General features: G+C 36.2%; 1 protein-coding gene and 1 non-coding gene across 2 annotated transcripts in view; both read right to left on the minus strand.

Annotated features, from left to right (window-relative positions):
* Positions 1-1,291: 1,291 nt before the first annotated feature.
* Positions 1,292-1,398, minus strand: LOC124845754 (small nucleolar RNA R71). The gene has a single exon (XR_007029472.1). It is a non-coding gene; the product is annotated as a small nucleolar RNA R71 (small nucleolar RNA).
* A 6,768-nt stretch (positions 1,399-8,166) lies between these two features.
* Positions 8,167-16,467, minus strand: part of NOV (Histidine kinase-, DNA gyrase B-, and HSP90-like ATPase family protein) — a 36,491-nt gene continuing 28,190 nt past the window's right edge. The window contains exons 10-13 of the mRNA XM_088104090.1: positions 13,048-13,441; positions 12,664-12,981; positions 10,417-10,674; positions 8,167-9,806 (exon numbers count right to left, since the gene is read on the minus strand). Coding sequence (XP_087960216.1) covers positions 8,682-9,806; positions 10,417-10,674; positions 12,664-12,981; positions 13,048-13,441 — 2,095 coding nt within the window. The 3' untranslated portion in view covers positions 8,167-8,681. The remainder of the gene's footprint in view (positions 9,807-10,416; positions 10,675-12,663; positions 12,982-13,047; positions 13,442-16,467) is intronic.

Here is a 16,467-nt window from a genome sequence, read left to right on the forward strand (position 1 = left end):
CTAGTTTTGTGTGTGTTTTGTGAGTTGTGCAGCTGGCGCTGAGCAGCACTGGGTCAAGGGCCCTGAGCGACACTTCTGTAGTTTGTGAATAGTGTTAGCTTTTGTCTAATTAATAGGCATTTCTGGGTTTGATAGCTAGGGGTCTTATTTTTTATTAAAATTTGGTGTGCTCACTTCTCTTACTACATATTTTGATAGAAAAATCCTAGAAACACCACTGGTAGTCCAGATTCTGTTTTGTGAAAAATGGGCAAGCCTCAACTTTGCAACAACATAACTTCTGTTCACGATGTCAGAATTGGACATATCATATGTGTTTTTTCGGTAAAAAAATATGAGCTATTGATTCCTTGTTGCTTTAGCCACGGGCCCATGCCTCTAATTCCAAAAAGAGACCGTTTTCTATTTTTTTTATTTTGAAGTTTTATTTCTACCGTTTTTCTCACTTTTCTGTGTCAGTTAACATAGTTATACTTTGAGTTTTGTTTTGAACTTTTTGTGTTATCTTTTCATGATTTTTGAATGTTAGTCACAAATTTTCAGCCCATTCTGATTTGGTTTGCATATACTTCATGTTTATCTCCCTATATTTCACTATGTTGACTTTTGCTGATAAGAGTTGACTTAGTGCATGACTAAGGGCAATCTTGGACAACTACTACCCTTTGATCCTAAAATTGATAGAACTTTTCATATGTTAGCTAGACATTCTAGGAATTTGTCTTTAGAGTCAATCCCACTATTTCAATCCATACCATTAGAGTTTATGCATTTAGATACCATTAGTTTGCATAGTACTGAGCAATCTCCTTTTGTGTCTACTGTTCCATATTTTGTGCATTCTGCATCTTCTACATCTACTGCATCTGAAAATAATTCTGAAACTGTTTTTCATCATATTACTGAGAACAATACGACTCAACCTCCACCTCGCGAGAGGACTCTTAGGGAGATGGTTGCACCTGATTTCACCTATGAAAGCTTGTGCATCCAATATCCTAATGAGGACGTGCCATATGTTCTCAAGACTGGACTGATCCATTTGTTGCCCAAGTTTCATGGTCTTGTAGGTGAATGTCTGCATAAACATCTAAAATAGTTCCATATTGTGTGTTCAACGATGAAGCCTCATGATGTTCTTGAAGATCGCATCTTCTTGAAGACATTCTCGCATTCTTTAGAAGGTGTGGCAAAGGATTGGCTATATTATCTTACGCCCAGGTTTATCACTAGTTGGGATGATTTGAAGAGATTGTTTTTGGAGAAGTTCTTCCCAACCTCAAGGACCATGGCCATAAGGAAAGATATTTTTGGAATTAGGCAGCTCGGTGGTGAAAGCTAATATGAATACTGGAAAAGATTTAAGAAGCTTTGTGCAAGCTGCCCACACCACTAGATCTCTAAGCAAGTCCTTCTCTAATACTTTTATGAAGGTCTAAACAACATGGAGAGGAGTATGATACACGCTGCTAGTGGTCCCTTGGTGACATGACACTTGCTGAAGCGAGACATTTGATTAAGAAAATGGCTTCTAACTCCCAACAGTTCAGCGCGAGGAATGATGTTATTGTTGTTAGGGGAGTTCATGATGTGGGTGTTTGTTCCTCATTTATAAATAGAAAGATAGAGAGCAAGCTAGATACTCTTGTCAATTTGGTGACTCAACTGGTTGGGAATTAGAATCAGAAGTCTACAATTGTTGCAAGTTTATGTGGTATTTGCCCTTCTAGTGACCATTACACTGATGTTTGTCCATCTTTACAACAACATTTTGGCCTTGATGCTCCTCAAGCTTATGTTGCAAACATTTACAACAACAGGAACTCGTAACCAAAACAACAAAATTATGACCTCTCTAGTAATAGATACAATCCAGGGTGGAGGAATCACCCTAATTTGAGATGGTCCAATGCCCCGCAACAAGAACAACTACAATTTCCACCACCAACACCATTCCAGAATATTTCTGGTCCGAGTAGACCGTTTATGCCTCCACCACCAGTCCAGCAATACCAGAGGCAATAATAACAACATGATGTGACTGTACCAGCAGCTCATCCTCAACCTTTCATTTCTCAACCTTCATTGGATGAGTCAGTCAGGCAGATGATTATCCAGGATATGAAATTCTAGCAAGAGACAAGAGCTTCCATCCAAAGCCTGACCAATCAGATGAGGTAGATGGCCATACAGCTAAATCAAGCACAGTCCCAAAATTCGGACAAATTGCCTTCTCAGATTGTGCAAAATCCTAGAAATGAAAATGTTAGTATCATCACCCTAAGATCTGGGAAGCAAATTCAGATACCCATAGTGTCACCTCCGGCACCTACACCTCAGCCTCACCCTGTTACATCTCAAAGAAAAGAGGACCAAGCAGGACATTTGAGGTAGGTAGATCCTCTTCCTGTTCCGGTGGTTCTTCTCTTCTTCACGTAGACTTTCTTCTTCTACCACCAACATCACCATCAGTGTATCTCCTGACATGCAGCATCGACCTATCCCTCTTCCATTTCCTCTTAAAGTAATTCAAAGCAAAAATGTGAAAGAGGTCGATAAGGATTCCTAGATATGTCAAATTCTTGAAAGAGCTATGCACCAATAAGAGGAATATGAAGGAAAATGAAAGAGTCAGCATGGATAGAAATGTATCTGCACTGATAGGTAAATTTGTACCTCACATTCCTAAAAAATGCAAAGACCTAGATACATTTTGCATCCCTTGCATGATTGGAAATAACAAATTTGAGAATGTCATGCTTGATTTGGGTGCTTCCATAAATGTCATGCCTCTATCAATCTTTAAATCTCTTTTTCTTGGAACTTTGCTACCTACGGGTGTAGTCATACGGTTAGCAAATAAGAGTCTTGCCCACCCCACTGGTTACATAGAGGATGTTTTAGTTAGGGTTGGAGAACTCATTTTTCGTGCTGACTTTTACATTCTTGAAATGGAGGAAGGATTTTCCCGTAGGTTTGCCCCAATTATCTTAGGCAAACCATTTTTGAAAAATGCACTAACTAAAATTGATGTTTATGTGGGTACCTAGTCATTGGAGTTTGGCGACATCGCTATTCATTTTAATATCCTTGATGCCATGAAAAATCCATCTGAGGACCAGTCTATTTTTTGTGCTAAGATACTTGATTATGCTATTGTTAAGCATGTTTCTACTTCTCACTCTTTGCATGATACCAACCACTTTTTGCCATCACATGTGAATGCTTCTTTTCCATGCATTGAACATGAATTTGAGATTGTTGTTGATATTGAGTCTAAATCTAAACCTCATTCATGTTCTTAAAGTATATTTGATGTTCATCCCGATACATTGGGAGTGGGAGTTATACCTCTCCATTTAAATTCTGTTGACTTGGAATGCACTAACCTTATTGCAAGAGGTACGCATAAATCTGACCAGCAAGAGCCCAAGGTTGAAATCAAAGGCCCATACAAAGACAAAAGCTTCAAGGACAGCGGGCATCGACTGAAACCGCTCATCAACAATCCTTCCTTGGTAGATGTAGTTGTGAAAGAGACTTCTCTGCTCAATCAAGTTTGGACTCTTCCACCCTGACTTGGGGAGCTTTTGTTTTTCTCTCTCCCTATCCACTTTTAATAGACTTGTCCATGATCTGTTGATTGTATTGACTACTCTGATCTTATTGTTTTTGACACACTGAGGACATTGTGTTGTTTAAGTTTGGTCTATTTGGGGAGATTTTGATTTTTCATTGTTAGTTTTTGTTTCTTTGTTAAATTTTTTCTTTTCTAGGTTTTTTTGTTGTGTCTTGTGTACAATTTTTCATGTTTCACTCGCTTTCTGGACTTTGTTTAGGTTGTAGACTCGTCCTTCGCTTCATTGATACTATGATTGGTTTGAAATCCTTGCTTTTCTATGTTTGGAAATATAATTATGATGTTAGAGAGATTGATGAAACTGTGATAGAAATACCTTGTATGAGAATTTGAGCCACTTGATGTCTTTCTTGTGTGTGATATACCTTTTGATTGCTTTCACATATGCCTTGACTTGAATCTGGTTGATAATTCTTTATTGATATGCTTGTTTGGAAGCGATAAAGGCAATTTCATTCTTGAGCCTCTCTAGCCAAATAAGCCAACCTTGTTTTAGTCCTTTGATAACCCCTTTGAGCCTATGCTTTCCCTTTTCTTTGTTTTGAAGCTTATTAATTACCCTTAAGTGAAAAACCATGATTACCTTAACCTTAAGGAATTTTCAAGCTTTGAAATTGTTTTGGGAACAAGTGTGGTATTCCTAAGGATTATGATGATTTTGCTAGTTAGTTCCTCTTCTTGGTTGTGTTGAAAATATGTTGTGTTGTGTATCTTGTCTCTTACAGTCAGTTGTGTTCTAAAAAAAAGAGAAAAGAAAAGAGACAAGACAAGAAAAGAAAGAAAAAAATAGAAAAAAATGAGAAAAATAAAAAATTTTGAATAATGGAGTTTAGAAGAGGATTGAATTAGAGATTTTTGGGTGTGATCTGATTGTATCTTCACTTGTTCCCCATTGCTCTTCTATTCTTTTTGGTTTGTAGCTTCTAATCCATATTTTATCCTTTCTTGTCCTTGGCCCTAGTAATCCCATGAAAAGAGCTTTTGATTTGAACATGGATATGGTTTGAGTGTTGATATTAGAGGTTTGCCAAACCTACTTGTTGCTTGCTTTCTTGAGTGCATTAAGTTCACATTGTTTACCCTAGACACTTAAGAGATACAATGATATTGCATCTGTGAGGTTCTATTGTTTTTGATTCACCTCTTGAGCTGATTGATTATTTTGCCATGTATGGAATTGCTTGGATGATTACCATGACTATCTTGTTTCTCTGATTCTTAGTGTTTAGATATTGTCTACTCCTTTTCTTTTTCCAGGATGCATTGAGGATTGTTTAAATCAATTTGTGTGTCTTTTTGTTTCTGTGTGTTGAGGTTGTGTCACTCCCCTAATGTCCTTTGAATTGTTCCTTGATTTGCGTCTTGATTTTGCTTAGGAGTACAAAAGTGTGGTTTATTTTGATGAATCAATATTTTCTACTATTCACTTAGCTTATTGTACTACATTTGATTAGGAAATTATGCTTAATTGTCAAATATTTCCTCAATTTTGATATTTGGGCTTAATTTGACAAATAATTCTTATTTTAATTAATTTGAATTATTTGATGCTAATTATTGTTTGACAAATATTTTTTGGATTATTATTTTGGGACATTAAAGGGATGCCACATCATTCTCCACTTGCCACATCAACATTTTTAATTTAATTTCAATTGTAATTTCGTTTTTAAGGCTTTTTTGGACAGATTTAGCACATTGGACCGTGTTTGGTCATTTTTAGGATTAGGCCTATTTTGTATTCCGACCTAGGGTTGTATGCAAAAGGGGCGCAGACCCCAAACACACTTCCCACTCTCTCATTTACGTTTTCTAAGCTTTGGACAACAAGGGAGAGCTCCCCTAATTTGGGGTTTTAGGTTTTTAATTTACATTGATGCACTTTCAATTCGAGTAATGCAATTTCATTTTCCTATCTTAGAAATTTCGAGTCTGCACTTTAAATTCCATTCTCATTCTCGCATTGCAATTCGTTTTGAGTTCTTTGATTTGCATTTTTCTACTTTCGTTTGCTGCATTGCGTTTTTGATTCCCATTACGTTTTGCATTTTGTTCTCCAATTGTTATGCCAATTTTGTTTTCCTTTTGTTGCATTGAATTCGGTTTCATGGAAGCTTAAATTTGTTTGGATTGGTGATTAGTGAGCTGCAATGTTTCCATGAGGATTTTGGAACTTAATATTCTGTTTTTTGTGTGTGCATAATTGATGAATTTGTGTGAGTGCATTTGCTTAATTTACATTTTATGAAGACCGTTTTAAACTTCGCTTAGTTGTCTATTTTTGCACTTGAGCTTCTACACACACATCCACAAGCTTCAAATTAAAATATCATAAATGGACAATAGAGACAAAAGAGATATTCACATAATGTTCTTCACTTGAAGCAGTGTCTAAAAGAAAGTACAACCTACTTCAAGCAAAATACTGAAAAAACATGCTTGCTCTGACAAGTTGACTTTAACCAACGACTGTCGTACACAAAGAAAGAGAAAACACAAGAATCAAGGTTAAGAGCTTAGTCTAAGGGACACTTATCCAAAATCCCTTTAAATAGAAGATCATTGAAATGAAGAAAAAAGAGGATAATATACAACGAAATATTCATCCTTTCAAAAGTGTTCAATATAAAAGCACAAAAAGAGCTCAACAAAAAGAAAACATATGAGTAGAAAAAGAAAAGAAGATAAAAGAAGAAAGACAATACTCTCGAGCTTTATTGTAATATTGTTTACTAATTATAAGAAAGAGAAAAAGAAAAAAAGAAAGAAACACCTACGAGTTTTGATACTGCATTGTATTGTAATCACATCCTCTTTGCGAGAGTAGTAGTCTGAACAACTTGTAAGCAATCGTTGAATTAAATTCTGAAAAGAATCAAAACACTTGTTGAACTTAGTTAAGCTAAGAAAATCTAGGCAAGATTGCTTAGTACTAGGAATGATGCGAATACTCATCCAAGCTAAGGTAACAAGAGGTTATTCATTGACTCAAGAGACCAAGAATGGTGGGAATACTCATCCAGTCTAGGGTAATAGGAAGTTATTCGCTCATTGAGAAGACTAGGAGTGGTGCGAATACTCAGTTGTAATATTATTGAAGATTATAGTGAAACTATGTTTTTATCTCTTATCTTGCTTAAACATTTATCTTATAAAACTTGGAGCTGTGTTTTTATCTCTAAATACAATAACCTTTCGCACTAAACAATTATTCTTCAACAAAGAAAGTTCCTACAAATCCTGCAATTTATATTCTGAGTAGCATGTCAAAAATAACAATATTTTATTAGGTCGAGCATCTAAATCATTTAATAGAAAACTCAAAACTCAACAACATGCTATATAAAAAAGGTTGCAAAATTCTTTTTCCATTAAGACTACTCTTTTGTGAGACACATGGTGCTTCCGTGTGGCAGATTCCTAATGAAAATGATTTCTTCTTAATAGTTTTCATGTGTCATACTCCTAATGATAAGATTTTCCTTAGTAGTAACCATGTATCATTCTCTTAATAAAAAAAAATTACCTTGATCTCCAAGTTAGAATATTAAGATTTTATTTTTACAATTTGGAGACACTTTTAGGACTAAGTTTATAAATAGATGTGCCTCCTCGTATAAATTTACTTTTAAATTGAATATTGTTATATTATCAAATTTGTGTTATACTATTGAACTTAAGTCATTAAGGCTAAAATATTACTTCTAAGTTTCCTCTAGTCACCCATTCTTTAAGAATTGGTCCAACCTCTTTTCATATCATTGAAACACCACTATAGTTTGTCCTTTGTTTGTTTGTCCCTTGCTTGAGTTACTAAGAGAGAGATATTTTATATTTTATATAATTTTGGATTCACTTTAAAACTTAAGCATATTTTGGATTGCGTTTTGCACAAACATCAGAATTTCTAAATATGTTTATGTAGCGCAAAATTTAACGAGTATGAAGTTAAATGATTCATGAACTTCGGAAAAAATAACATGCAATCTGAGGATAAGATTGCAAGGAGAAACACAACATAACTACCATATTTAGTTGCGAAAAGAACAACCACTATGAATAAACTATTAATGCACCATTCAGGACTGGAGGAAAAAATAAATGGTAGAACCTATATCCTCTGTAACCAAAATGACATCAGGTATATAGGAAAAAAAATACGGGTGACTACTATGGAGAAATGAAAAACAACAAGAATAACGACAATTTGCCTACGAGTTAATGTTACTAACATGTTAATATCATGTTCTATAATTCTATAACTATAAATGATACTATAATATAATAGATAATAGTTAAATAAAGCAATGGAGGATTAAAATTCGAACATCTAAAATGGGAGGAAAAGGGCCAAAGGAAACCCATTTTCACTATTCATGCCCAATATATTAAACCCCTTCCAGCCATCCTCTTTCTAAGTTTTTAAATACATTCTTCTTCTCTTTTGGTTGGCACGCAGCATATGCCATCTAAAAGATCTGACAAGAAAAGGAAGTGCTACGATGAAATCATTTGAGAAAAGAAAAAATTCTAAATCAGTAGAATAATACATATTTATATCCCAAAAATTAGCTAATTCATCGAAAATCAAATTGGGGCTATCATGTTACCTACAAAATGGAAACAAGTTCGTATTTACATGTTTGACGGCTGGACCATGAGGTTCGCATAATTAAACGAAAAATTTACATAAATGTTGAAGGCACAAACGCTAGATATACACATACAAATAGCTGAAGCTGACAATAAATTCTTTTAAAAAATAGAAGACCTAAGTGAAACTGAATCTAGGAATATGAAAAGATGAAAAAATTCTGCTATTTACTCCCACATTATTTGCATAAGGAATCCTCCATGAAAAGAACGAAAGATGCCCATGTAGCAGCAAAATCTTGTGTACAACTTAAGTGAACATATCTAGCGTAAGTGATATCCAATCAGATCTCTCTGCCAAGCCAGGATGCAGATGATATGCATTTGCAAGTCATTAATATTAGATTCACCAAGTTTGTACACCCAATATAATAAACACGAATGGAGGCTATGAGACAACAGAGAACGCCTTGTGTTGCCTTGGCATCATAACAGCCAATTGCAGCTCACCTTGTTGGCATAACTTCACTGGATCTTTGAATAAGGTGATCCTTGCGACATTATTTCCCATTAATGCAACAAATGCAATGGTATAAGATTCGCTTCTATCCTTTGCAAACTGCCACTCTCTCAGAGATATGTTGAACCAGTCCTTTTTTGGAGATCTGGTTGCTTTGACTTCTATAAACTCTTCATTGTTATCTTCCCCAATGACTAAATCATATGGAAGTCCAGTTTCATTAATTTCATTAACCCACCTTACAGAAGTCTTGCCAACTTTGTCAACAAAGTATTTGCATGCAAGAAACTCACCTAATCTGCCAGTAACCTTCCCTTGGTTAGCATCAAAGGTGCCAGTTTGTAGTCGTTCTCTGTTGCAAAATGCTGGCAAACTAAAATGAGCTTCATCCACAGATTCATCTATAGCTTCATCCAAACCAACAGAATCAGAATCAGCATGGATACTAACAGCAGAGGGCTCAAAAAGATTGCATGATTGATCTTCAAAGTTCACATTATTATGCAACACTAGCGCCACAGAACTTGCTGATGGATCTTCCTTAATGGTCCAGTCAACAGTAAGTGATTCTTGTTCAGCACAAAATGGTGGGGAAATTATGCTTCCAGAAATATCATCCTTCTTCATTTCCGAAAAGCTGCTAATCTGAGCTGGTTTGGTCTTGAAACCATTGGCCCGGGCATAACTGAAATCTGGTGCAGTTTTCCAATCAGCAGGTGGCCAGTTGGGGCATACTGCAGTCTTCCTTCTTTGAAAGATCTGTTCATTTGCTGATGGAACACGATCTGAAGGTTTCAAAGTATCAGACTCTGCAAGTGAAGAAACAGAAGACAAAGTCCAAACAGGTTCTTCAACCGGAAGTTTGGGTACTTTTTGGCTATTCAAAATGAAAAATTCTATTTGCTCCTCAGAGGATCCAGATTCTGCCATGGTTGTTATCATATGAAGGAAATTTGCCATGTGCAATTCAGAAGTCCTATCTAATAATAAACTAGAGAGCTCCAGGAATAATGAATGATAATCTGATTCTTTAGTGGTGTAAAAGTTGTTGCCCTGTAAGTAACAACATACGAACACATTATATAAATACAGGTTCAGCAGCGAAACATTATTTCAACAAAAATTGTGACTTACAACAGGTAACTAAATTGTAATTTATGCTTGAGATACAGATTGCTTTCTACCATACTTTAATGATGAAGTACTGATATACTAAAATGTTTGATCTATGCAAAGAAATCCTCAATGCTTTCTAGCATACTTTAATAATGAAGTACATAAATCCTAAAAATTTCCAGCATTACTGATGATGAACTGAGAATCAAATCGTACACAGGAAATGTCAACCCAAAAAAGGATGGCACATGTTCACATTTTAATTATTAAAGAAAATTAAAAATTTGAAGAAATTATTCTCTTCTCATATGCAGGATGCCTAAATACCACTTAGAAAAAAGAAACAAAACCAATCAAGTGTGGGGCATAATTCAAATCTCTGGTCAAGGTGAAAAAAATTGATCTTTCAAACTAAAAGTTGCCTACTTCAATGTTTTATATTAGAATCCAAGTGAACACTTCCATCAAGTTTGGTTCAGTTTCATGAAGAACATGCATCCAGATAAATGATGCAGCGTTTAGATAAAATGTTTTGAATCAAACATACCTGCAAAAGACAACTACATTCAACTCGTCTTTTCGACACAATGCCACAGGTCTTTATAACATTTCTGTAGAACAGCTTCTCAACAACAACGACTTTCAGATGTTTCAAAATATCAAAACCAGAATGCTTCAGTTTATCGTATTTATCGGTATGAAATTTATGAATGTAGCGCTGCGCAAATGGCAGAGCCCAGTTTACCAATGACTTTTTTGAACTAGAATCAGCATGACCATAATATATTGGTTCCCGAGTTACCACCTGCACAATGTCATTGCATTGATGTAAATTCTGAAGTATAGGATTGTATAAAAAAAAAGATAAAATTAAATATTAACAGAGTACAAGGGAAAATTTTGAAACTTATTCCATCGTATGAAATAAATCTACCCATAAACTTATAATAATCCTTTTTTAACATAACCCCACCATCGGGGTTCACTCTAGAGGGTAAAATGCAGGAGATTGCCATTAATTGGGAAATCTTGAAGTTGTTATAAAGGCATGCATGTATGAAATGTAGAAATAAATCTCCCACAGTTTTTGTGCACAAGTGAACAAACAACAGTACACATTCTTTTTCTTTCGAAAATAACTTGCTTCTTAATAGGAACCAATGCTCTAGCAATGGAGATAGCTAAAGGGTGGTGAGACCAGCAGTGATGGTTGGGTCAGTGGGAACATCCAAGCTATAAGTAACAATCTTTACTTATTATTACTACCCTGTCTAAACCCACACTCCAAGCCAGATAAATATAGAACTGACTAAAGCATTGGATAAAAAGAACCATCCAGATAAATTTTAAACTAGCTATGTGTTCATCAACCAACATATAGGGTCTGTTTAGAAGCAACATATAAAATAGGAAAAATTGAAATTACTTTCTATGTAAGTTAAATATAGTATATGCATAAGCTAATTTATAGAAGCTCTTTAATATAGTTTCCACAATTTTATTTTTATCCTGTACATTCTAATTTTAGTTCATGAAAAAAGTTAATTTCATTTTTTTAATTTTGCTCCTAGAAGGAGTTGTGGAGAAGCTCATCCAAACACGCGCATAATGACAAATAGGCTAGTCCAGTTAAGTGGTTTTATGTGGCTGATTAAATGCCCCTCAGTCATAACTCTATGTCCAGTTAAGTGATTTTATGTGGCTGATTAAATGCCCCTCAGTCAGTCATAACTCTAAATAGGTCCAAGGACTAACAAATTACAGTGTTATTTATTAGCTTACTGACAAAGGAAAATTCTGTTCAAAGTCTCAATAATTTTTTTTATCATCTGTGAAATATTCTTTGATTTCTTATGGTAACATGAAGAGGCATAACGAGAAAACTCAACAAGCTAATCAAGTGGTAGCAGATCCATGGAGAAAAACATAGACTTTTTTAAGATGAAATTATTGAACGAAGATAATTGGGATAAAAAGGCAGTGTTAACCTCATTGAGATGTGATGTCTAGGAAGATTAGTAAATGTTGCTAAAGCAGTCTTGGGAGAATGAAAGGCAGTGAGTGCTGAGAGATGAAGAATCTTGGCAATATAATGAAACTATTCAAACAAGGCAAGAAACAGAGTTCTTTATTGTCTAAAAGGGTGCAATAAGTTTGAAAATAGGACAAGTGTATGCTCGAAATTAGAAAAGGAAAGTTGTTACCGAAACAATCTAAAACCTTAAGACTTTTAAAGAGAACAGAATGATTAGAGGAGATCAAAAGTACAAAAGCTTAACAAAATAAAGAAGGCAAACAAGATATATTTGGATCAAGAAAGATGTATTAAAGAGAAAAAAAGTAAACTTCTGACCACAGATCAAGATATATTAAAGAGGATGGGAGGTATTACTTTTATAAATTTTACAATTATGAACAATCATAAGATTGTAATATGAAAGGACTAGAAATCCAATAGGACAAAAAATTGGATTACTATCATATATTTAAAATTGGAGAGGCAAGAGAAGCCTTGACGAGGATGGAAAACGGTAAAGATGTTAGTCCCGATGATATTTCTATTGAACTTTGGAAGTGTGTTGGAAAACAAGATATCATTTGGCTCACTAAGCTATTAAATATCAGATGAACTAATCAAGCTTTTCAGAAATGTCTAAACCACATAAGTATAAAACTAATCAGTAGCACTATAAAATCAGGGGGAAAATGCGATTGAAAATAATTTAAGAATAGTCTAGAGTGCAAGAACATATAACAGAGAAAAACAGAATCACAGGAGAAAATGTGATCATACCTCCGAGATAGCTGGAATACCAAAGCTTTTCATGACGATGGAAATTTTTTCTTGCACCATTTCCTTACAATGATCGGTCAGTTCTCCAAAATTGAGAAAGTCCAGGTTTTCCGAATGTTCGAATTCCTTTTTCAACTTCTTATCATCACACCAGCAGACAAGACCGAAAGAAGGATGCAACGAAACCCACCTATCTAGAACAGTGGGAAGCACAGGAAACTCTAATTTGGAAAGACATTCTTTCAGATAATTGACACCCTCAACACTAAGCGAACCAGACTTTAGTCCATCTGCCCACTTTAGTAAAACCTGCAAAATCTGGAGAGAGAACAGGATAAGATTCCAGGTAAAAGAAACACTTCCTATATATAAATCAAAACTTACTTTATCTGCTGCTTCTGAAGGCGAAGTGACAGTTGATAACTGCAGCAAAACTTGAATATAGCTGCACAGAGGAGGTGCCTCTTGTACTTGACACTCATCAACAAAGAAACCACGAAGAGAAGGGTAAATATTGCATAGCGACTTGTTTATAGGGGAATAAGATGAGTTGCACTGAGGATGGAACTCCTTCATTTGCTGAACAGAGCCAATTGAATCATGCCAATAAACTTCATTGGGATACACAAACGTCCCACATACAGCATCATTATGATCATAGACAGATGAGTTTGGTATAAATATGAAAGGTCCAGACATCAAGTCATCCATAGTTTTCTTCCTAGAAGATGCCATTTCATTCCAAATGAATGTATATAATTTGGTCATTTGTGTTATGCTGGCAAAAGCAATCGACATTATCTGTGAGTAAACTTGTGTAATTTAAAATTGTTAGCAAAGAAACAAAAGAATGACTGATAGTCAATGACAGCAAATTTCTAAATTTGGCGACTCAACTTTTCTCTTCTTACCAATAGGCACATAAACTTCTTCAACATATTAATAATAATAATAATAATAATAATAATAATAATAATAATAATAATAATAATAATAATAATAATAATATGTTGAAGTATAATGTCTTTATTATTATTAATATTTATGTTAGGGTTTTGTTAGGGGCTTCCCACCCTTTTACTTTTCAGACCCGCACTTCCTCCCCCATTTCCACTCCACCACCACCAGCCACTATGCAAAAAGCGGCCACCATGAACCGCCATGAAAAGTTTGCTTCGCCACTGCCTTTTTGTGGCGGCAAGTTGAAAAACTACTACCGGCTTTCACCACGGCACCGCTATGGCCAAAATTTGATAACACTAGATCAACCCTAATATGTAATAAAAATTGTAAAAAAGTAGTGCATGATGGTGGAAGCAGATGAAGTAGACATTACAGATTTGAGGACTAGTATTTCTCTACAAGGAGGAGATAATGGAAGACCCCTAACCAAGGCACCAACCACTATAGCAACAGCCAAGAGAATACAATAATAATAACTACTTCAGTAGGCTAAGCTCTTATCAACATGGATCAACCCTAATATGTAATAAAATGTACAAAAGTAGTGTAGATCATTCCAGCCTTGTATTTGCACAGGCTAGTCTATAGCTTTGGGCCTTGTATGTGGGCCAAGTAATGTAGGTTTTTTTGGCTTGGTTTTAGGTCTTGTAAAAACTAGGATTAGACTCGGCTAGAGTAGTCTAGTTAAGGTTTCAATTGGGTTCACTCAAGCCCAAGAGAAACCCTAGTCTAGTCACACATTTGCAGAGGCTTGCACATTTTGCACTTGTTGCAATGTTAAAAGCATGATTTGACAAGTGTCACTTGATCCACTCATGGTGCCATGAATTTAGGGTCACATGGGAAGATTCAGACACACACATACACACACACACACACATATATATATATATGTGTGTGTGTGTGTATGGGTTTCCACCTTTGTTATTTTAAACTCGGAATGAGGAATGATATGATGCTAATTTTGTCTCATACTTGTTCTTGAGTTCCTTAAGCTAGTCTCCTAAATTCTAGCCACTAGCCTCTTTTTTGAGAGTTGGCCGAACCTTTCTCAAGATCAGTCATCCACTAACACTTGTCCTCCTTCAAATCCTCCTTTTCTTCAAGCTTCGGAACCATTCCTCCATCATTCCACAATATGGCACATGTTGTAATATTAATCTTAAAGTAATTATATGTGTCGCATACAAACGGTGTTGGGTAGAATTAATTTAAATTTATGTGTCACTGTATCTTTCATGTCATTGTGCTTCTAGATGAAAAGTGTGGCAGTTAATCAAACAACTCTAGTTAAACTGCCACACTAGTTAATCAAACAACCACGAAATTGAACCTTTAAGGACAACGACAATGATTAATGTTGATAGGACAACCACGAAACTTCATCTAGCACCATGAACCTTTAAGTAGGATGACTTTGACAAAGTTGATTTCTATCAAAAGTGAATGATGAGTGGTAGACGACAAACTGCAGAGACTGGATTGCCATCAAGTAAAGATGGGGCCTGCATGGCTAAAAGCGACAAAAATGCAGGGACTGCTATCTCTGAATAGTTGGGGCCTGCAGTGGCTGAAAGCAACAAAACTGTAGGGACTGCCATCTCTGACTAGTTGGGGCCTTTGACTAGTGTCTGACTAGTGGCTGGAAACATACTCCCCCTCACTGCAGGGACTAAATTGCCATTACTGACTGATGGGGCCTGCAGAGACTAAATTGCCATTGATGTAGCCTACAGGGACTAAATTGCCATCAAGTAAGGATGGAGCCTCCAGTGGACAAAAACATACTATAGGGACTAAACTGCCATCAAGTAAGGATGGGGCCTGTAGTGGCTAAAAGCGACAAACTACAGGGATTAAATTGCCATCAGATGGGGCCTGTAGTGGTTGAAAGATACTCCCCCTCACGGCGAACGACGATACTGTGAAGGTGGAAGGTCATAATGATCTCCTTTATTCATCAAAGGACCACTAGGAACCATGGTTGGATTGTGTTGAGAACCGTAAGGATGACAGATTCAAGAAACAAAGATTGAGACTTATGATGACATTAAAGGCCAAAGACAGGTTGGAGGTCCAAAGGTTCTGTGCTAAACTACTCCCAAACGTGATACTTAGCATTGTATCACAAGAAGTACGGGCTAAACAAACTAGCCTCGAGCCCAAGGAGAAAGTGACCAACAATGAAGAAAAAAGTGACAAAGTGGCGTCAAGAGCAGTTTGCTGACTTTGAAATCAGAAACCAAGGACGTATATGGACTCAACATGATTCGGCGAGTCAAACAATGATGAAACATAGATCTAAAGGACTTAGGATTCCAAAAATATCAAAGAATAAAACCCTAGGTCTAAGTTACAAACATCGAAACTAAGAAACAAGTACCAAAACGCACTCAGGAGCTCCGACAAGACGAATGGCAATGTCGTAGTGTAATTTCGACAAGTGTGACAAGCACACGCTAGAAGCTAATTGAAGAGCAGTTGTGCAAGTGGAGGAGAATGAGGCAGCAACCACCAGGGATGGGTCGCGCTCCTCGATGCGCACAAAACCCCTAACTTCCCTAGAGGAAATGAGACGGCAGCAACAGCGGAGGTCAAACAGATGTGGCGTGCGTGACGACACTTGGATGAGAACTAGCCCACGACACAAGCAGGGTTGACCGTCGCTCAAGGAGGCGATCCAAATTCATTGGTCGTCAGACTAAACTGTGGCGGTAGCCGTCGACGGATAGTGGCGGACGACATCGGATTGGCAGAGAACAGAGGTTGATGGTGACAAACTTATGTGGACAGCTCCTCATAGTGAAAAACAGTGCCAATTGGACAACGACAAACGTCGTT

This window comes from Vigna umbellata, chromosome 1 (genome assembly GCF_029865625.1).
Source record: "Vigna umbellata cultivar VRB3 chromosome 1, Vumbellata_1.0, whole genome shotgun sequence".
Classification (NCBI taxonomy): domain Eukaryota; kingdom Viridiplantae; phylum Streptophyta; class Magnoliopsida; order Fabales; family Fabaceae; genus Vigna; species Vigna umbellata.